General features: G+C 40.4%; 1 protein-coding gene across 1 annotated transcript in view; it reads left to right on the forward strand.

The window, feature by feature from the left end:
* The window catches only part of snap91b (synaptosome associated protein 91b), a 57,171-nt gene that overhangs the window by 33,900 nt on the left and 1,474 nt on the right, over positions 1-21,797 (forward strand). The window contains exons 14-24 of the mRNA XM_061900774.1: positions 1,437-1,510; positions 1,590-1,604; positions 2,033-2,203; positions 5,286-5,381; positions 11,257-11,349; positions 13,196-13,255; positions 15,874-15,960; positions 16,140-16,201; positions 19,471-19,524; positions 19,690-19,776; positions 19,850-19,956. Of these exons, the coding sequence (XP_061756758.1) occupies positions 1,437-1,510; positions 1,590-1,604; positions 2,033-2,203; positions 5,286-5,381; positions 11,257-11,349; positions 13,196-13,255; positions 15,874-15,960; positions 16,140-16,201; positions 19,471-19,524; positions 19,690-19,776; positions 19,850-19,936 (886 nt within the window). The 3' untranslated portion in view covers positions 19,937-19,956. The remainder of the gene's footprint in view (positions 1-1,436; positions 1,511-1,589; positions 1,605-2,032; positions 2,204-5,285; positions 5,382-11,256; positions 11,350-13,195; positions 13,256-15,873; positions 15,961-16,139; positions 16,202-19,470; positions 19,525-19,689; positions 19,777-19,849; positions 19,957-21,797) is intronic.

Genomic DNA, 21,797 nt, shown 5'->3' on the forward strand with positions numbered 1-21,797 from the left:
ACATGCCAACTTGACTGGTTTTGGGTTTTGTACAAGATAAGGGTATCCTAATTTTTTTTCGTAATTTGCTGTAAAAGAGATGGTGTCAATGATAACACATCTTTGGAAAATTGTATTTTTACTGTATGACACCACTATGTGTAAAAGCAGATGAAACTAAAAAGTGTCTTGGCTTGTTGAGGCGGAAACAAGGCAAGCCATACGCAGTGAAGAAAGGGCAGGGGGATCCGGCATAGGGAGTCGTCTGACAGGAACTGAATGACTGAGCTATATTAGATATATAATAATTTGTTGAGTCAAAAGGCAATAGTACACATGTTTTGTCAAATAGTGAACACACATTTAGCTACTGTAAGTACAGTAGGGGTGTGGGAAAAAATCGATTCGAATACGAATCGAATCGTTTACGTTGTGCGATTCAGAATCGAGTTTTATTTTTAAAAAATCGATTTTATTTTTAAAAAAAACATTTTTTGTCCAGGGTGTACCCTGCCTTCCGCCCGATTGTAGCTGAGATAGGCGCCAGCGCCCCCCGCGACCCCGAAAGGGAATAAGCGGTAGAAAATGGATGGATGGATGGATTTTTTTTTTTTTTTAAATCAATCCAACAAACCACTACACAGCAATACCATAACAATGCAATCCAATTCCAAAACCAAACCTGAGCCAGCAACACTCAGAACTGCAATAAACAGCAATTGAGAGGAGACACAAACACGACACAGAACAAACCAAAAGTAATGAAACAAAAATTAATATTATCAACAACAGTATCAATATTAATTATAATTTCAGCATAGCAGTGATTAAAAATCCCTCATTGACATTATCATTAGACATTTATAAAAATAAAAAAAAAGAACAATAGTGTCACAGTGGCTTACACTTGCATCGCATCTCATAAGCTTGACAACACACTGTGTCCAATGTTTTCACAAAGATAAAATAAGTCATATTTTTGGTTCGTTTAATAGTTAAAAAAAATTTACATTATTGCAATCAGTTGATAAAACATTGTCCTTTACAATTATAAAAGTTTTTTTCGTAAATCTACTACTCTTCATGTCAGCAGACTGGGGTAGATCCTGCTGAATTCCTATGTATTGAATGAATACAGAATCGTTTTGAAGCGGAAAAATATCGTTTTCGAATCGAGAATCGAATCGAATCGAAAAAATCGATATATTATCGAATCGTGACCCCAAGAATCGATATTGAATCGAATCGTGGGACACCCAAAGATTCACAGCCGTAGTATACAGTATATAGATTTCTGATTCTGATATTGTAAAGTGGTACTAGTTGTTTTCCCCACTTCATTGCCATCTGTTGGATATGGTGGGGCACTGCAGCTAACCAAACAAAACGTTTATGTACATTTTAACAATACATTTTAAGAATTTAAGGACTTATTGTTCTTAAACCTTATTCTCCAGTTCCTTGTTGGACCTAGATCCTCTCTCTTCCTCTGGCCCCCCGGCAACATCGGCCGCCCCCACATCCTGGGGAGGTAAGGCAGTGTTTCATCCACATGCTTGCATGTACACATGCACGTTATTTTAGTATAATATTTCTTGTGTTGTCCACAGACCTCCTCGGCTCGGGTGAGTGTTCTTCCCTCCTCCTCCAGGTGGTTTCCATGTGTTTTTGTCTGTTGAACCTGATCAAGTCCAGCCTGTAAACAGTGTCAGTGTGTTAGGATGTGTCATGTTTACCTCTTGGTTTGTCTCTTTGTAGCTGTTTTTCTTTCGTCTGAGTGTCCTGGTTTCTCTCTCTCTCTCCTCCCTACCTCCCGCATCCTCCATTCTGTGGTTTTGTTTTTTAACGGGGGCTTTTTTTTGTTGTTTCTTTGCTAATTTTTTATTTCAATGGATTTTGATTTTTAATTCCAAATAATCTTAATTTGAATTTTTTTATTTTGATTTTTGTGTATGGGTGCCATGGCTGGCTCTTTTTGCTTCCTCCTTACTTTGGCGCCTTTAATTTGGGAACGCCACCCTCGCACTCCCCCTTTCCTCGCCGGCACTCGCAGAAATGGGCGACTCCTTGCTAGCCGAGCCCACCCTCGCAGCGGAAGCCGCCCAGTCACCTACGGCGGCGTCTCCCACCCATGCGGCACCAGAGGCCGGAGTCCCCGTAGCTCCTCCCACTAACACAGCGGCCACCTCTTCCCCTGGCGCCACAAATATGGATCTGTTAGGAGGTTAGTGGGCTTCTTGGGTGTTCTGTACCACAGAACTACTCTGGGAAGCTCAGTTCGCGTACCCCAGAACCCTTCTGAGGGTGTGAAGCCACACTCAGTTGCATGCACATACAGTTTACTGACTGACATGGTAGCGCTTTAAATTACAGCCCAAATTATTATCAGCACCTTTTTCAGATTGGTAAATGGTACTGTAGTTTCTGTGATGAGGGCCAGTCATAGAGATAAAATGTAGCAATTATCACTAGTTTTGTCCTAAGCAAAATGACAATACTTACTATTGTTTCTCTAAAAGCACCTCATAAACTGGCAATGGAGTTTTTGTTATTCTTTACATTATAACATTGTTGGAAGCTTTTTTTTGAGGAAATCATTTGATTGGAATTTTCATGCTGTAATCAGAAGTGCAACCACAGGAAAAATGCTTATACAATGGAACCTTTAAGGTCAAACACAATTAGGGATGGTTACCGAATTTTGTATTTTTGTAAGGACCGACTGAAGCCCGTCTGCAGTAAGGAGTACCAATTCATGTAAAATCAAATGGTGCCATATTTTGATACTTTTTGTTGCACGTGACATCCCGGCACCGGCTCGGGCACTTGGCGGGAAAACAAGCAGTCAAACACTCAGAGTGGACTCAACCAGACTGCCTTAATTATGGTAATGTTAGAATTTTCCCTGCCAACAAACCTAGAGGAAGGCACTCAAAAGTACAGCAAGGTCCCACTTTTCAATTGCGCTAGTGAGTTGCTAATTTACTTTGGATTTGCCATAGACCTGCTACTGATTATCATTAGCGATTTTACATGCTAATTTTAACACCTACAAATTTGGAATTGAAAACTGCAACTAAGATGCATGTTACAATCAAACAGTTGGTGAGTATTAAGTACAATAATTACAGCATAAACTACTGCTGTATAAGTATATATTTAAAAAAAAAAATTATCGATCACACTTTTGAAGTTTGAGTTGATTGCTCCCTGGCATATTTGAATTTTAAAAGACCCAAATATTTGCACACAAATGCTATTTTATTGTGAGAATGTCATAAAGGAAAAAAAATTACAATGCGTTATTTAAATGCGCCTCATTATTTGCTCAAAACTTGGCAACAGCTTTATCTTAAGTCCAGTAGGCTGTATTTTGAAGTAAACATTTCCCGTGAGCAGAACACTCTCCTTATTCATCTTTGCACAGATTTATGCATTGACTTGATCACCGACTGTAACTACCAGTGCCACATTTTTGGTAACCATTCATGGCTAAGATAAAGGTTCAAATAAATTGCTTGACTAATCTGTGTGAATTTTTTACAGCCTAGTACAAACACTTTGAAAAGAAAAGATTGGCACAGTCAGCATCATATGGCAAAGACTACTTCCTGACTGGGCAACACACCAAAGTCTACGTATACACAACGTCTTAGAATTGCAACTGCATGCAAAGTCTGCAATATAATACTTGCAAATGAAAGTCATAAGTGTAAGAAAATAAGATCACAACTGGATAGCAGTTATTATCAACTCCATGTTAAATGTTAAAAAAAAAAGAAAAGAAAAAATATTTTACTGGTAGACAAACATTTATTAATACATGAACACACACAAAAGCACCAAAAATGTGTACAGTATCGATTTACATGTGAAAGGTACCCCAACCCTAAACACAATAAATATTCCAAGATGATAATTTACCACAGATTATAATAATAATAATAAAAAATCATTACTAGCATAAGAACTAAAGGAGATAGAAACAATCTGTTCAGAAATCAAACTATCATCAAACATTCAATATTGTACAATTTGGGAGAGCGCAGACCAAGCTCTACCTTTCAATCAATCAATCAATCAATCAATCAATCAATCAATCAATCATCAAACAAGTTATATTCATACAGCCCTTAATCACAAGTGTCTCAAAGGGCTGCACAAGCCACAACTTTCAATAGTAAAAAGAAATTCCTGAATCCAGACGGTGATCCGGACTGGAACTTTCTGAGCTATTTATAGCAGAATGAAATTAAATCCACTTTTTGGTGGAGGCAGGACCGCTAGCCTACACACACAGAAGTTGAGGCTCAGAAGTAAAACAAAAGGTAACAGTACAAATGATCCGGATCACCCACAAAATGTAATCACTTGTTTCGTATTTAATTTCAGACATGTATACAAAGTTTCATGAAAATCCACCCATAACTTTATGACTTGAGTAACTTATAAATGAACAAACTCCAACATTAACCACTACCACTGTCTTGATAATAGATTGTACAGATCTAAAACAATAAAGCGTTAAAGTTGTAGTCAAGCATCTAGTTTTTGTAAGACTTGTAAATTATAGAGTATAAAAAGAAGTAAAGAAAAAAAAGCACGTCACACTGCTTTGAATGCAAATCTAATAACGTCACATCACTTCCTGTGTATATTTTTCTTTTCTTAATATGTATGATTCTACTATTTGGAGAAAAGGAAGGAAAAAATAAAACACCCACAATAATTCATTTGACTCCGAGTGAGTTCCAATGCAAGCATCACGTATCGTGTGACATTGGAGGACTGCATTTTTGACATTTAGAGGTTCCACTGTATTTCACTCAATCTATAATCTGCAAGCAAAATGCATCAAATTGAATTGAATCAACAAAATCAATCGATCCATAGCGATGATGCATTGATGTTAAAATGCTGGCAATTGGTGACACAATCAGCTTACATTTGACTGTATATGGAGCCTGTGTTTGATAGACTGGTGTGCTTTCCTTCAACGCAGCAAGAAAGCACTTCTATCAAACTTGTCACTGCTGGAAACGTGTGCTGAAACATATGCTGTTACAGCCATTTGTATGGTACATACTCTGCACTCTGTTAGCAAAAAGCTAGAATGCCTCCTTGTCTGTATCACCATTTGTCCGTCACCTCTGTGTCATGGCAACCTGACGGTGCTGCTGGATGCATTTTATTGACTTCTTTTTCTGACTCTCTTTTCCTCTCTTGACTTTTTTCTTCTCTTCTGACCACTTTGGGCTCCTCATCTGTCTATCCTCCATTGGGCATTTTCTGCGTGTGAACCTCAGACGCCTTTGCCACACCCGCTGCCGCCCCGGAGACCCCTGCTGCAGCAACGGACGGCGGAACTGCTGCCACTGCAACGTCCACTACCACTGGAGCTGGTGGGTGACATAAAGTCAACAAGTCGGTGTGAACGAGTGGGGATGGATGGACGTGGAAGGAAATGTGGAGTTGATTCCATTCTTTGTGGCTATGCCAGCTAGAAGATTTTGTGTCTCTGGGAATTTTGGGCCTTTAGTGAGCTCGGAAATAATTGATGTTAGACCCGAGAGACGGCCTGCAGGCTTTGCTATAGCTTCTCTTGTGGTTCATCCCAAAAAATCCCTCTAAGGAGCTAGGGAACTGGCCAAATTGTTCAGTTGGAAATGATTACTTTCCACAATATCTGACCAAGAGGAAGGAGTAGTCCAACAATGATTGTCATAGTGGTAACTGTAGTAGTATGGCTTTAAAGTTTCCATCCCTCTATGTGTGGGTACAGGAGGTGCACCGATTAGCTATTGAGTGTTGCCATTCCCTTTGCTTTTGTTGTTTCCATGGCGACAGAAGAAAATTAACTTCCCTTTCACTCTTTCATTACTTGCCTTCACACGTCTGTGTAAAAAAGGAGGACATGCGGCAGATGGCTGGTTTTGGGTCAAGTTAGAAAGAGTTGCCTTTGTTTTGCATTGGGACGTTTAGCCAACAACTGATAACAGTTGTTGGCTGTAATCAGTTCAGTATCACAGTTCTGCTTTACTCAAGAACAGTGGGAAGCATGGAATGTCGTGTCGAGGTACAGTCTGAAAGGTGAACATGGTTGAACGTGAACAGAAAATATCGCTGACCATAGCTAAAAGCTAAACATCATCCATTTTCCTCAACTTCTTCTTCCTGAGTTCAAGATCTCAAAAGGGAACTGCACTTTTTTGGGAATTTTGCCAATCATTCACAATCATTATGAAAGTCCGCTGAGAGCGGAGCCGATGGGCGCTCCATTATTCCGCCCATAAAATTCAATAAATGACCAGTCAAAAGCACCAACAATACTCAATTTACATTTTGTGACTTGAATATTAATCAAGTATTAGTGATAAAGGTATTATAAGGCCTAACACAGACAAAGTATTTATAGCGGCGACGTGATCATTTTCTGTGTTCCTAGATTTAGAAACCTAGATAGTAGAAACCTACTCAGTGGCCTAGTGGTAAGAGTAGGTTGTGGGTTCAAACCCCGGCCAAATCATACCAAGGACTATAAAAAAAAATGGGACCCACTACCTCCCTGCTTGGCACTCAGCATCAAGGGTTGGAATTGGGGGTTAAATCACCATAAATGATTCCCAGGCGCGGCACCGCTGCTGCCCACAGCTCCCCTCACTTCCCAGGGGGTGATCAAGGGGATGGATCAAATGCAGACGACAAATTTCACCACACCTAGTGTGTGTGACAATCATTGGTACTTTAACTTAATAATCTCGCTCCATTGCTCCCTGTAAGTTTATTGTAGATCACAAATCCTGCATCTCACCTGGACAGAAGGTGGCTGAGAATATAATCCAACAAATTGGAATAGTTTGATAGCCATTTTGGACTTGGAACTGGCAAGGACGTCACAAAAAGCTCTTGTTCTGCGCCCGCTCCCCCTACCCGTTTCTTTGCGAGGATTATGAGATATTTTTCATCAAAATAGGAATATGTATACATGCTAGCAGTAGGCATCCTAATTACAGGAGACATTGTACAGTAAGTGAAGTCTGCAGTGAGCAAACATCAGTGATGAAGATGAAACAAAAGCAAATGTGATACCCCACAAATGCCTAAAATGTTTAAAATATGTAATGTTATTATAAAATTACCTGTTACTACATTACATATATACTTACATCATGTATCTAAAATCCTAATGGAGGTGTTTGGATGTTTTTTAGGGTCTCAAAAAGCAGAATTGAATGGCTCCCATAGACTCCAATGTAAGCAGACTCTTGATCAAGTTTATTTAATATTTAAAATGCGTTTTTTCAAAACCCATCTGTTGTCATATCTTTCATAATGATTGTAAACAATATAATAAAAATGGATAAAAAGTGCAGTTCCCCTTACAACTTTCTAATTGTCACAGCTTTCATAACCACATCAAACATCCATTGTGTTTTTGTGTGTCTAACATCCCCCCTCATCTTTCCAAAAGACCCCTTTGCCCCCTCAGATGGTAGCACCACTACTAATACCACCACCGCAGCATCTCCAGGTCTAGACCTTTTTGGCGTGATGTCAGCGGAGAACACAGGTTTTAGCTCTGCACTGCCCGCGCCTTCACCCTCATCGCTCTCTACCACCGCATCCACCATGGTTGTCGTCTCCACGGCAACAGTTTCAGCACCCGTAGTCACCGACCCTGCGGTCGATTTTTTCAGCGGTAAACAACGGACGTGTTTTCGCTGCCTCTCCTTTTTCACTGTGCCCGAATCACTTCTCTTTATTGGAAGAATTATTGCGCTTGTCTGCTGTCATGTTTTGAGCATTCTGGTCGTGCGTTTGTAGCTTTCTTTGAGCCCATGCCTGACACAAGGTGCATCCAAGCAGAGGCCACACCCACTGCTGGCTTGTTTACAGCAGGTACCCCCTTTTTGCATCCAAGCTGTCCCCTCTGGTGTGCTCACATTTCTTGCCTTGCGGTGTCACATGGTGACGTTGTCCTCCATTTGAACTAGAACAGAAAACGGGTTTGAAATTTTCACACACTCATTCAGCATGTTTTGCATGCTATGCATTACCTTTTGATAATATTTCCTTAAATAGTGGCCTATGTGTTTCCTCACATTGAGTGTACAGCAGTCGTTAATTTCAAGGATTGTATTTAAATGGAGGTTTTTATTTACAATTACTTACGCTGTACAAAAAGGCTGTTGGCGGCTAAAATACTGACGGCTCAGTCACGTAAATTTAACTATGACAACAAAAGTGACACAGTTTTCCTATTCATAGTATCTATCCATCTATTCATCTTCGCCTGCTTATTCGGGGTCGAGTCGCAGTCGCAGCAGCCTGAGCAGAGAAGCCATATACTTCCCTCTCCCCAGCTTCTTTCCCCAGCTTTTCCCGGGGATCCTAAGCCGTTCCCAGGTCTCCTATAGGTCTGATGTGCTCATAACACCTCCCCAAAGAGACTTCCGAGGGGTCATCTTAACCAGATGCTTGAACCACCTCATCTGGCTCCTCTCGATGTGGAAGAGCGGCGGCTCTATTCCGAGCCCCTCTCAAATGACAGAGCTTCTCTATCTGTCTCTAAGGGTGAGTGAGCCCTGCCACCCTACGGGGGAAGGTCATTTCAGTCGCTCGTATCCGCGATCTTGTCATTTCAGTCACAACCTAAAGCTTGTGACAATAGGTAAGGATAGGAATGTAGATTGACCGGTAAATTGAGAGTTTTGCCTCCTGGCTTAGTTCCTTACCACAACAGATCGATACAGGATCTGCATCACTGCAGACGCTGCACCAATCCGCCTGTCGATTTCACGATCCACTCTTTCCTCACTCGTGAACAAGACCCCACGGCAGGATCTCATCAGCAACCCGGAGATTATATTGCACACTTTTCTGAGCTAAAACCATGGACTCTGACTTAGAGGTGCGGATTCTCAACCCAGTTGCTTCTTACTCAGCTGCGAACCGCCCCAAGAGACTTGAAGATCAAGTCCAGATGGAACCAGCAGGACCACATCATCTGCAAAAAGCAGAGACCAAATCTTGCAGCCACCAAAGCCGAGCCCCTCAACGCCTTAACTGCGCCTACAAATTCTACTCATAAAAGGGTTAAATAGCATCGGTGATAAAGGGCAGCCTCACCCCAGTCCAACCCTCACTGGGAACCGGTCTTACTTACTGCCGGTGTTCTATCAATGTTTGTAACCTATTGTTGTCTGCAACCTACCTCTACTGAGCACGCACGCGCAAATATTTCAAACATTTGCCTCAAACGAAATATCTATAGAAACAGCTGCCTCGTGTTCCTTGTGCTCATATGAGTAGTGATTTTAAAATATGTTTCTTTCATTGTATCTTCTGACCAGCAAGTCTGTAGACAACTACAGCGTGAGGAAGTCCACATTGTATATTAACGGACAACAAGCATGTAGACACATACAGCGTGAGGAGGTTCACATTGACGCAAATAATGGTAGCTTACATTTTTGTTTCAATCACTGTTTAAACATGAATATTAATTTCAGTGAAAACAAAAGTTGTGTTTGCACCGCGGAACTACGACATGTCGTGTCTGAATACTAAGCAGAACCTGAGTAGAACAAAATTTGACAGAAAAAATGACGGGGTAGCGGAATTCAATCGACCCCACTATCAAGTTACTCTGTTACACTATTGCTTGATTTTTTCGAGGAAGCAGCCAAATTTGACAGAACACCGGCAATGCTGGCCAAGCCCTGACACCCATCATACAGGGAGCGTACCGCTGTAATCAGACGGTCAGATGCCCCATATTCCTGAAGCATTCCCCACAGGACTTCTCGAGGAACACTGTCAAATGCCTTTTCCAAGTCCACTAGACTTATGTAGACTGGCTCGTCAAACTCCCATGCACCCTCAAGGACCCTGTCGAGATTATAGAGCTGGTCCACAGTTCCACGACCAGGGCAAAAACCACATTGCTCCACTTGATTTTGTGGTTTGACTATCCGGTGTAACTTCCTCTCAGTACATCTGAATAGACCTTACCAGGAAGGCTGAGAAGTGTGACCTAAAAATAGATGGAACACACCCTTCGGTTCCCCCTTTTAAAGAGACAAACCACCAGCCCAGTCTATTAATCCAGAGGTACCACCCCCGATGTCCACACAATGTTGCAGAGTCTTGTCAATTAAGACAGCCCCACAGCATCCAGAGTCCTAAGGAAACCTGGGTGGAGCTTGTCCACCCCTGGTGCCCTGCCACCAAAGAGTTTCGTAACTACTTTGGCAACCTTAGACCCAAAGATAAAACAGCCCACCACAGAGTCCGCAGGCACTCCTTCGTCATAGAAAGATGTGTAAATGGGATTAAGGAAGTATTCGAAGACACCATCACAACCATACAGTGTTGACAACATGTCCAGAGATCATTCCCCATGGCTTCTCCAAACTGAGTTTTTGCTTCAGCAACCGCCAAAGCCGCACTTTGCTTAGCCTGTCAAAACCTGTCAGCTGTCTCCGGAGTCCAATGAGCCAAAAAAAGACCTGATTGGACTCCTTTTTCAGCCAGCCGGCATCCCCCACCGTTGGTGTACACCAGCGGATTCTGGGATTATCGCCACCACAGGCACCAACTACCTTGCGGCCACAGCTCTGATCAGCTGCCTCGATAATAGAGGCACAGAACATGGCCCACTCAGACTCTATGTGGGGACATAGAGTCTGAGTGGTTCATGTTCTCCCTCGAACATGTCCGATGCTCTTCCAGAGGTGGGAATTGATGGGAGATTCTGCCAGCGGTTCCCAGCAGAATCTCACAATGTGTTTGAGCCTGCCAGGTCTGACCGGCGTCCTCCCCCACCCTTACAGGTGGTGATCGGTTAAAAATTTACATTACAATTTACTTGCTCAGCGGCCTTGTGGTAAGAGTGTCTGCCCTGAGACTAGAAGGTTGTGAATTTTAAACTCCGGCCGAGTCATACCAAAGACTATAAAAAATGGAACCATTGCCTCCCTGCTTGGCACTCCGCATCAATGGTTAGAGTTGGGGGTTAAACCACCAAAATGATTCCCTGGCGCGGCACCCCTGCTTCCCACTGCTGACAATACCTTTTATGTTTCTCATATTGAGAGGAAAAGATGAGATGTCCATTAAGAAAGCATTAATGCTAAAATTAATTCGGCAACTAATTAGAGCACTGCGTTTTTAAGCGCAGAGGCCACTATTTGAGGATGTATGGCTCTTGCGTGCCATGAAATTATTTGCTATTGTTCCATTCTAACACCATCTCCATGTTAACCTCCCCCCCAGCGGATTTATTCAACTCGTCCGCAATCCCACCCATCCTTTCCTCCGTGCCCCCACTCAAAACTGACAGTGGAGACATCATGAGCCTGTTTTGTGGTGGGTAGCTAGCTTCACAGCAGGGTGTCAAACTCTAAGAAGTGTCACACCTATGGATCATGTTTTGTTTTGTCATGTAATGTTTTTGATTTAGGACATTCAGTCACGTTTTGCACTTCCTGGTTTTGTTTGCTACCATGCCAACTCATTAGTTTTCACCTGTCACGTCCCTGTTCTCAGCCTCACACCTGTTTTCACTAATGATCAGAACTATTTAAGTCACTCTTTTTCTTGTCTTCGTCCTGGGATCCTCACACTCGCACGCACCCTACCCATGCTGTTCAAACCTTCACGTCCTCGTCCACAGTTGCATGCCGTGTAAGTTTTTGTATTTATGCCATTGTGCTAGTTTTGTTTTGTTTGTATGTAGTCATGTCATTGTGCTGTTTTGTTTTAAGTATAGCATAGATTATTATCCGCCACAGAGCGCGTCCTTGGTTTGCCTTTTTGTAGTTTGTTTGTTTATTTATTTAATAAATCATGTACCTGAATTCACACCTGGCTCGTCCTGTAATCCCGCTGCGTCGAAGGAGCACACACCATCCATGTCAAAGCCTGAAAGAAAGATCCCAGCAGAAAAACTCCTTCGCAGATGATCATTTGGACGAGGCTTCGTTGGCGGTGTTGCGCGCTATGGAGGAGGAAACGCTCCGCTATTCCTCCATGGGGCTCAAAGAGGGGGGCCAGATGGAAGACTGGTGCCATTGGAGTCCATTTGGTCCGAAGATGACGCCATGCCGTCTTCCCGGAAGCGTCGCCCTCGACGGAGGACATCGGGAAAGGCTTCCAGGTGCGGACAGGAAGCGCCAAGCCAGCAAGCTCCGCCCACTCCGGGCTGAAATGGACCGCAGGTTGCTCAGACTCTCCAGGACATCGTCACGCCACCGTCAACAGGGGCTGGGAGCTTGTGGGTTGGTTCTGCCCGGTGCGGTTCCAAGCCACAGCGACCAGCACGTCCCCCGCCTCCAGTTTTTAGGCCGATTAAGCCACAGCTTCCAGCGAGGCCACCTCCACCAGCTCCAAGTCCAAGATCAAGTCAAAGTCCAAGTCCACGTCAACCTCCAAGTCCAAGTCCACGACCATCTGTCAGGCTAGGACTGTGGATGTTTGTGCTTCCTCGATGCAAGGATGATGTGGGACGAGTCAGGTATGAATGTAAGTACATGATATTTATTAAATAAACAAACAAACTACAAAAAGGCAAACCAAGGACGCGCTCTGTGGCGGATAAAAATCTATACTAAAAACAAAACAGCACAATGGCATGACTATATACAAACAAAACAAAACTAGCACAATGGCATAAATACAAAAACTTACACGGCATGGAACTGTGGACGAGGATGTGAAGGTTTGAACAGCATGGGCAGGGTGCGTGCGAGTGTGAGGATCCCAGGACGAAGACAAGAATAAGAGTGACTTAAATAGTTCTGATCATTAGTGAAAACAGGTGTGAGGCTGAGAACAGGGACGTGACAGGTGAAAACTAATGAGTTGGCATGGTAGCAAACAAAACCAGGAAGTGCAAAACGTGACTGAATGTCCTAAATCAAAAACATTACATGACAAAAAAAAACATGATCCATAGGTGTGACAAGAAGACTTTGAAAGATGCCCACTTTAAGAGTGATGCACGTGTGGGTTCTCATATGGCTTTGATGATGACTGCAGAAAAGTAATGTACTTCCTGGTGTGTTGGATGGGTGTGTACATGTGCTATTTTGGCGTTAGCAGTGTGCTGTGAAGCCCCAGGCTGACTATTCCTTCCCCCTTCTGTGCCTTAATGCTGCAATGGATGCGTCTCTGCGGGCTCTGCCCTGACACAATTGCCCTGCTGACCTGACAGAGTCCACCGGAGGAGGAGACCCGCCTGCACCTGCCGCCCCCGGGGCAGAACTTATGTCAGGTAAACCCTCTGAAATGTTGACCCCCAACTCTGCACGCTGAAGGGCTAATAACAACATGCGGTTTCATCCGTTTCATCTCCACATGACATATTGTAGATCAGGGGTCACCAACGCGGTGCCCGCGAGCACCAGGTCGCCCGTAAGGACCAGATGAGTAGCCCGCTGGCCTGTTCTAAAAATAGCTCAAATAGCAGCACTGACCAGTGAGCTGCCTCTATTTTTTAAATTGTATTTATTTACTAGCAAGCTGGTCTCGCTTTGCTCGACATTTTTAATTCCAAGAGAGACAAAACTCAAATAGAATTTGAAAATCCAAGAAAATATTTTAAAGGCTTGGTCTTCACTTGTTTGAATAAATTCATGTATTTGTTTTACTTTGCTTCTTATAACTTTCAGAAAGACAATTTTAGAGAAAAAATACAACCTTAAAAATGATTTTAGGATTTTTAAACACATATACCTTTTTACCTTTTAAATTCCTTCCTCTTCATTCCTGACAATTTAAATCAATGTTCAAGTAAATTTATGTTTTTTTTATTTTAAAGAATAATAAATACATTTTAATTTAATTCTTCATTTTAGCTTCTGTTTTTTCGATGAAGAATATTTGTGAAACATTTCTTCAAACTTATTAATTAAAGTTGAAAAAAATTATTCTGGTAAATCTAAAAAAATCTTTAGAATCAAATTCAAATGTTATTTCAAAGTCTTTTGAATTTCTTTTAAAATTTTTGTTATGGAAATTGTAGAAGACATAATGATTTGTCTCTGTTAGAAATATAGCCTGGTCCAATTTGTTATATATTCTAACACAGTGCAGATGGGATTTTAACCTATTTAAAACATGTCATCAAAATTCTAAAACTAAACTTAATCAGGAAAAATTTGTAATCATGTTCCATTAATTATTTTTTTAATTTTTTCAAATTAGCTAGTTTTTCTCTTCCTTTTTTCGGTTGAATTTCGAATTTTTAAGAGTCGAAATTGAAGATAAACTATGTTGCAAAATTTAATTTTCATTTTTTTCCTGTTTTGTCCTCTTTTAAGCAGTTCAATTAAGTGCTTTTTTCCATCATTTATTCTCTACAAAAAACCTTCCGTAAAAAGGAAAAAAAATGTACGACGGAATAACAGACACAAATACCCATTATATATATATATATATATATATATATATATATATATATATATATATATATATATATATATATATATATATATATATATATATATATATATATATTATTAAAGGTAAATTTAGCAAATTGGCTATTTCTGGCAATTTATTTAAGTGTGTATCAAACTGGTAGCCCTTCGCATTAATCAGTACCCAAGAAGTAGCTCTTGGTTTCAAAAAGGTTGGTGACCCCTGTTGTAGATACATGTGATTTTTTTTATGTTGTATGTATGTTATGTTTTTGAATTAATAGTTATAACCGATTATAGTGCATTTACTACTAAATCCCACTCAGACATGTGAGTGTCATCACAGCCTCACCTCGTTTGTACGCCGATGTTGAGCTAATGCGTCTTGAGGGAATTCCTTGCACCTTTCCACTCCCCACTGTGTCGTTGGTAACTATGGTAACTTAGACAGACCCTGCCACTGCTCTGCATCATATCATTACAATTATATTACAACTGACAGTGTGCAGTGTGGATGCTCTGAGGCTTAACTCTTCCTCTACTATCGTCTGTTATATTCTTGGCATTGATGCATTTTATTTCTTCTTTCTATCTTCTTCCTCTCATATATTCCCTGCTCTCTCGCTCTCTTTTCCTATTTGGCTCTCGGGCTGGATAATTGCTTGCTTCCCGCCATTTGACTTGGTGAGTTTCCTCGCTCTTTTTAACACCTTGCTCATGGTGTCTAACGGTGCAGTACTGCATTGCAGTGCAGTGCTCCTTTAAGAGTGAACCCCGCCCGCCATCATTGCTGCAGCGCTACTTTCCCTTCCCATAAAGCACTATGAAGCCCGTTATAAAATGACAGGAGCAGCATAGAAATGATTAAAATGCATTTGTATGATGTCTTCAATTTGAAAAATATAATTAAAAAAAGCTGAAAAAAATATACAAACAAAACATGTAATTCCTTCATATATGTTACGAAACGTCATGTTTTGCTTCAATTTCTAAAACATATTAAGAAAATAATAACATTTATAAATACACTATATAATATTACATTTAAATATATTAAGGTATTGCCTTAAAATGGTCAACTCTAGTTAAAAAGCAAAGTTAATTGTTTTTGATATAATACAGAAATAGAATTGGAATTAAACATACAGATCAATAAATTTTTACCTAATATTTTGTCTGATTATAAATTTAAGTGCATTAATTTACACTCTTAAGTATACATCTTATTTTAAATGTGAAACTAATATTGAATAAGTAATGCAGTTTGTTTGGGACAAAAATTACTTCCCTCTAAGCCTAAATCGTAGTTATCGGCTCTGCTGCTCATTTCCTCTCCTTCTTCTGTCGTCATGGTGACTGCAGCTGGTTGTCATGGTGATTCCAAGTAGTAAGTGTGTCTGCTCCAAGACTGAGTAGATAGCTAAATTCTTCCTCTCCCATTGTGTCCCCCTTCCTTCCTTCCTTCCTGTAGCATTTGATGGGCTAGGAGATGTAATGAAGCCCACCTTGACCCCCCAAGCGGGCGATGTTGACACCTCCATGGCTAACATGGCAAGTAGTAAGTAGTCCTTTTAGTCTTTAATTTTTACAGCAGTTTGTGGAAAACTCGGAACTGGAACATTTATGAAATAATTACAAAAAATACAAATACAAAGATGAAATGCTCCCCAAGATATTGACTTATTTTAAGAAGACAGTAATATTGCAGTAACTTTATCTCTTTCTCGTCCACGTCAGATCTCACAATGGGAACCCCAGTGGCCCCTCAGGTAGCTCCTCCCAGTTGGGGTGCCCCAATGGTAAATGTTGTGTGTGTCCTTATTAGCATGGAGTGGAGCAGCATGGCCGTGCCAGGCAGGGCGGAGACGCTTTGCCTTCCTCGTGCTCTCCTTGGTCGCAGGTCCACTTGTATTTGAAAAGGCAGCAAGAAAGCAAACAAGATTATATACTTTACTTAAAGATCCCATATTATGATATTATTTATTACGTTTGAATAAGTGTGAGTGGCTCCACAATAGTGTAGTGTAAGTTCGTTGTTTAAAATGCAGCCCTGATGCTGGATTGTGTGGCTACAAGAACCACTAGTGTTCACTTTATCCAGTGTTTACACTGTAACCCTATAATTGTCCAACATAATAGATGCCATATATAACAAACAAATAACATGTAACATTAAAACCTCTTAAGGCCCAAGCTGTTTGTTTACATTCTTTTTTTATTTCTCTTTGCTATTCGGGCTTATTGGACCCTAGTTAGAATAAAAACTAACAATCATCTTTTATTATGATGTACTTAGTCCATAAGTGCACAAATGTGTACTTCATGTGTAGTGACATGCAAATTTTTATTTTTACATTTTTTTTACAAATTCCATTGAATGTTATAGACTTCTGACACCACCATATAGCAGTATAAGTGTCCATATGTCGGCAGGAGAGCTCAATTCAGTAGTGTACACAATTTTGGAAATAAGAGCTAATAGGTGCTGTCCACGCATGTGGCCACTAAGGCCTTTAGAGCAGTGGTTCTTAACCTTGTTGGAGGTACCAAACCTCACCAGTTTTATATGCGCATTCACCGAACCCTTCTTTAGTGAAACATTTTTAAAAAAAAATTCAAATTCAATACAAAGTTATATGTTTCTGGTAACATTTTAGTTTGGGGAACATATTCTAAGTAACACAGACATAATTTAGAGTTTTTTTGGACACTAGTGGAACATATCCTAAGTAATAAAGACTTAATTAAGAGTTATTTGGTTAGGGTTAGGGTCAGGGTTAGAGGGTTGGGGTTATAATAAGAACATGCCGAATAAGGCATTAAAAAGTACTTAATAATGACTAGTTAAGAGCCAATATGTTACTAATTTGCATGTTAATAAGAAACTAATTAATGGTGAATATGTTCCCCATACTAAAGTGTTACCATGTTTTTTTTTTTTGGTGCACAAAATGAACCGTGCATGAGAATCACCTTGTTCAAACAACAAAACCTCACTACAAATTACACACCTGCAAATCATTCAGCTGTTGCCGTATCCGTAATACGTCGATAGGGAGAAGTTTGTATTTACACGATGAGTCGAGTGTGTTTTGACCTCCGCCGAACCCCTGAGGCCGACTCACCGAACCCCTAGGGTTCGATCGAACCCAGGTTAAGAACCACTGCTTTAGAGGTTATGGAAGGGGACAGGAGGACACAGACCTTAGCAACCCTAGCATAGCTATATAAGCTACAGTGCTAACATCACGCTCACATTTTAACATCGTGCCAGGTTCGCATAGTCGCTGAAGAAAAACTAAATGATTAAACTTACAGCTCCTTCGTCTGTAGCTGACCGACAGATATTTGGCAGAGCTCCAGGATTTAAAGCAAGATATGCAGTGAAGCCTGAAGAACCTCCGCTTCAGCACTTTTTCTTTAAAAAGTGGAGCAAACATGTGACAAAGATAATAGATTTTTTTGATGTTTGGTGCTCATAAACACACTCTAGCTACATATTATTGCTATAATATCAATATACGTCAATATACATAGGGGACCTTTAAATGTCCTTTTTAAAATCAAGATGTAATTTCTTTAGTATTTGCTGGAGAGTGATGAAATGACCAATGATTGAAGCTGGTACTTGGAGATAGGAGTTCCTACTTGCTTTGCAGCTAAACTCCGCCCCCGACTTTTGCTTTTTTTTTTTAAACAGATTTTGAGTTACACTTTCTCATTCAAAGGCTGCCTGCTACAAAAAAAAAAATGCATATATCTTTGTGCATGTGCACAGTCACTACCTTGCATGCTAGAAAGCTAATGCTAGTGTTAATCTCTATGAACCACTGGTGTTATTAACTTGTCATGTTGAAAGGTTTTGTTGCCTGAGTGCAGGGGTCACCAACGCGGTGCCCGCGGGCACCAGGTACCCCGTGAGGACCAGATGAGTAGCCCGCTGGCCTATTTTAAAAAAAGCTCAAATAGCAGCACTTACCAGTGAGTTGCCTCTATTTTTTAAATTGTATTTATTTACTAGCAAGATGGTCTGGCTTAGCTCGACATTTTTAATTCTGAGAGGGACAAAACTCAAATAGAATTTGAAAATCCAATCACTTGTTTAAATAAATTCATTTATTTTCTTACTTTGCTTCTTATAACTTTCAGTAAGACAATTTTAGAGAAAAAATACAACTTTAAAAATGATTTTAGGATTTTTAAACACATATACCTTTTTACATTTTAAATTCCTTCCTCTTCTTTCCTTACAATTAAAATCAATGTTTAAGTAAATATATTTTTTTTATCATAAAGAATAATAAATACATTTGAATTTAATTCTTCATTTTAGCTCTGTTTATTCGACAAAGAATATTTGTGAAATCTTTCTTCAAATTTATGATTAAAATTCCCAAAAATTATTCTGGCAAATTTAAAAAAATCTGTAGAATCAAATTGAAATCGTATTCCAAAGTCTTTTGAATTTCTTTTAAAATTTTGGTTCTGGAAAATCTAGAAGAAATAATGATTTGTCTTTGTTAGAAATATAGCTTGGTCCAATTTGTTATATATTATAACAAAGTGCAGATTGGATTTTAACCTATTTAAAACATGTAATCAAAATTCAAAAATTAATCTTAATCAGGAAAAATTACTAATGATGTTCCATAAATTATTTTTTAAATTTTTTCAAAAAGATTCGAATTAGCTAGTTTTTGTCTTCTTTTTTTTTTGGTTGAATTTTGAATTTTAAAGAGTTGAAATTGAAGATAAACTATGTTTCAAAATTTAATTTTCATTTTTTTTCCTGTTTTCTCTTCTTTTAAACCGTTCAATTAAGTGTTTTTTTCATCATTCAAATTGGCTATTTCTGGCAAAAAATTTTAAGTGTGTATCAAACTGATAGCCCTTCGCATTAATCAGTACCCAAAAAGTAGCTCTTGGTTTCAAAAAGGTTGGTGACCCCTGCCTTAGTGTGTTTGTGTCTACGTGTGTGCTTGTCTTTGCCATGCATTGTCTTGCATTATTTGTCTTATATGTTAGTGACCCCAACTCCGCCTCCTCTCCCTCCCCTCTACACCTTTAGCCAGCACCCATGGGTGTTCCTCTATTTATGGGGAGCTACCCAGGCTACGGCATGGTAAGACCACCTATAGTCCTGTCCAGTAATGTCCCTCATAACAATGCGGACATTACCGGAAAGCAAAGGACTTCCCCTTGTTAGGTGTTCCTTCCCTTAAAACCGTTTAAATGTCATACCTTGTATCTTAGTGTCTCCTTTTCTTTGTGTCTGTCTCCGTGAAAGCCTGGGGCACCGGGTGTCGGAGCTCCCATGATGCCTAGTATGGTTAGGCCGGGCTTCCCTTCCACCGGTGCCACTCCTGGCAGCCCGGTAATCCATTCATGCATTTGTTTAAGTGTCAGTCAGTGCGCGTCAGTTGACAATTTTCCATGCGTGTGTTCAGATGTCTCCTGGAATAGCCCAGAGCCCTAGAAAGCCTCCTCCACCCAGGAATGCTCTGGATGACCTCAACATCAAGGACTTCATGTAGGCCCGACAAAGACCTTCAAGGTAAACATGGCACTTACAAGACCAATTACTGTTTTGACCTACATATGCTTTTTAGACCCGAAAGAGTGCCATTAGTGGCGCCCCCTATGTGTTGCGATCAAAAGTATTTGGAGATACATGTTCTACAGATGTCCTCAAAATGTCATAATCATAAGACATTTTGCTTGATGGAGGCCATGTTTTTCAAAATATCTTACTCAAATTTGTCCCCCACATTAAAGAGGAACATTATCCCCAGACCTATGTAAGCGTCAACATATACCTCGATGTTGCAGAAAAAAGACCATATATTTTTTTAACCGATTTCCGAACTCTAAATGGGTGAATTTTGGCGAATTAAACAGCTTTTTATTTATCGCTCTCGGAGCGATGACGTCAGAACGTGACAACACCTAGGTAGTCAACGGCATTTTCTCCACCACATTACACGCAGCAAGTCAAATCAGCTCTGTTAATTTCCGTTTTTTCGACTGTTTCCGGTACCTTGGAGACATCATGCCTCGTCGGTGTGTTGTCGGAGGGTGTAACAACACGATCAGGGACGGATTCAAGTTGATTTACATAGAATGTGCATCGATTAGCACGGTATGCTAATCGATGCTAACATGCTATTTAGGCTAGCTGTACATACATATTGCATCGTTATGCCTCATTTGTAGCTATATTTGCATCCAGCCTTTCCCTCCATCCACATTTAATGCCAAACAAACACATACCAATTGACGGACTCAAGTTGCTCCAGTGTCAAGAGATGCGAAAGTCCCTCATTGGGTTTTTACCGATGATGCTACGACAGAGATGGTACAGAGATGGCAAGAATGTCTGGATATCCTGCGACACTCAAAGCAGATGCATTCCCAACGATAAAGTCAACAAAATCACAATAGTGAGTTTTGTTGATGTTATTGACTTATGTGCTAATCAGACATATTTGGTCGCGGCATGACTGCCAGCTAATCGATGCTAACGTGCTATTTAGGCTAGCTGTATGGATATTTGTAGCTGTATTTGCATCCAGCGTTTCCTTCCACCCACCCACATTTAATGCCAAACAAACACTTACTAATCGACGGATTTAAGTTGAACCAGTGTCACAAGATGCGAAACTTCCGATCATTGTCTGCACATTTTACCGGCGATGCTAAGGCAAACATCGCCGAATAGCGTCAATAGCTATTCGCTCAATAGCTTCAGTTTCTTCTTCAATTTCGTTTTCGCTATCTGCCGCCATACTCCAGCCATCCGGTTCAATACATGCGTAATCTGTTGAATCGCTTAAACCGCTGAAATCCGAGTCTGAATCCGAGCTAATGTCGCTATATCTTGCTGTGCTATCCACCATCTGTTTGTATTGGCATCGCTATGTGACGTCACAGGGAAATGGACAGTGGCTTCGCAGATAGCGAAAATCAGGCACTTTAAAGCTTTTTTTAGGGATATTCCGGGACGGGTAAAATTTTGAAAAAACTTCGAAAAATAAAATAAGCCACTTGGAACCGATTTTTATTGGTTTTAACCACTCTAAAATTGTGATAATGTTCCCCTTTAAGGGCTTATTTGAAGGGCCGACAAAAACCTTTAAAGGTAAACACCGCCCTTTTAAGTTCAAGTACCGTACTAACTTTTTATTTTTTTCCCCAAGAAAATGACAGTGTCTCTTATATTCCGTATGTGTTGTTGTCAAAATATTTGTAGACATGCAAGGATACATATAAAACAGATATCCTCAAAGGGACATATTCATAAGACAACTGATCAATGACTTATGGACAATAAGTTGGTAGGGGCCAGCTTGATGGTAGCCACACCATCGCAGATAAACAACCATTCACACTCACATT

This window comes from Nerophis ophidion, linkage group LG05 (assembly GCF_033978795.1).
Source record: "Nerophis ophidion isolate RoL-2023_Sa linkage group LG05, RoL_Noph_v1.0, whole genome shotgun sequence".
Taxonomy (NCBI): Eukaryota; Metazoa; Chordata; class Actinopteri; order Syngnathiformes; family Syngnathidae; genus Nerophis; species Nerophis ophidion.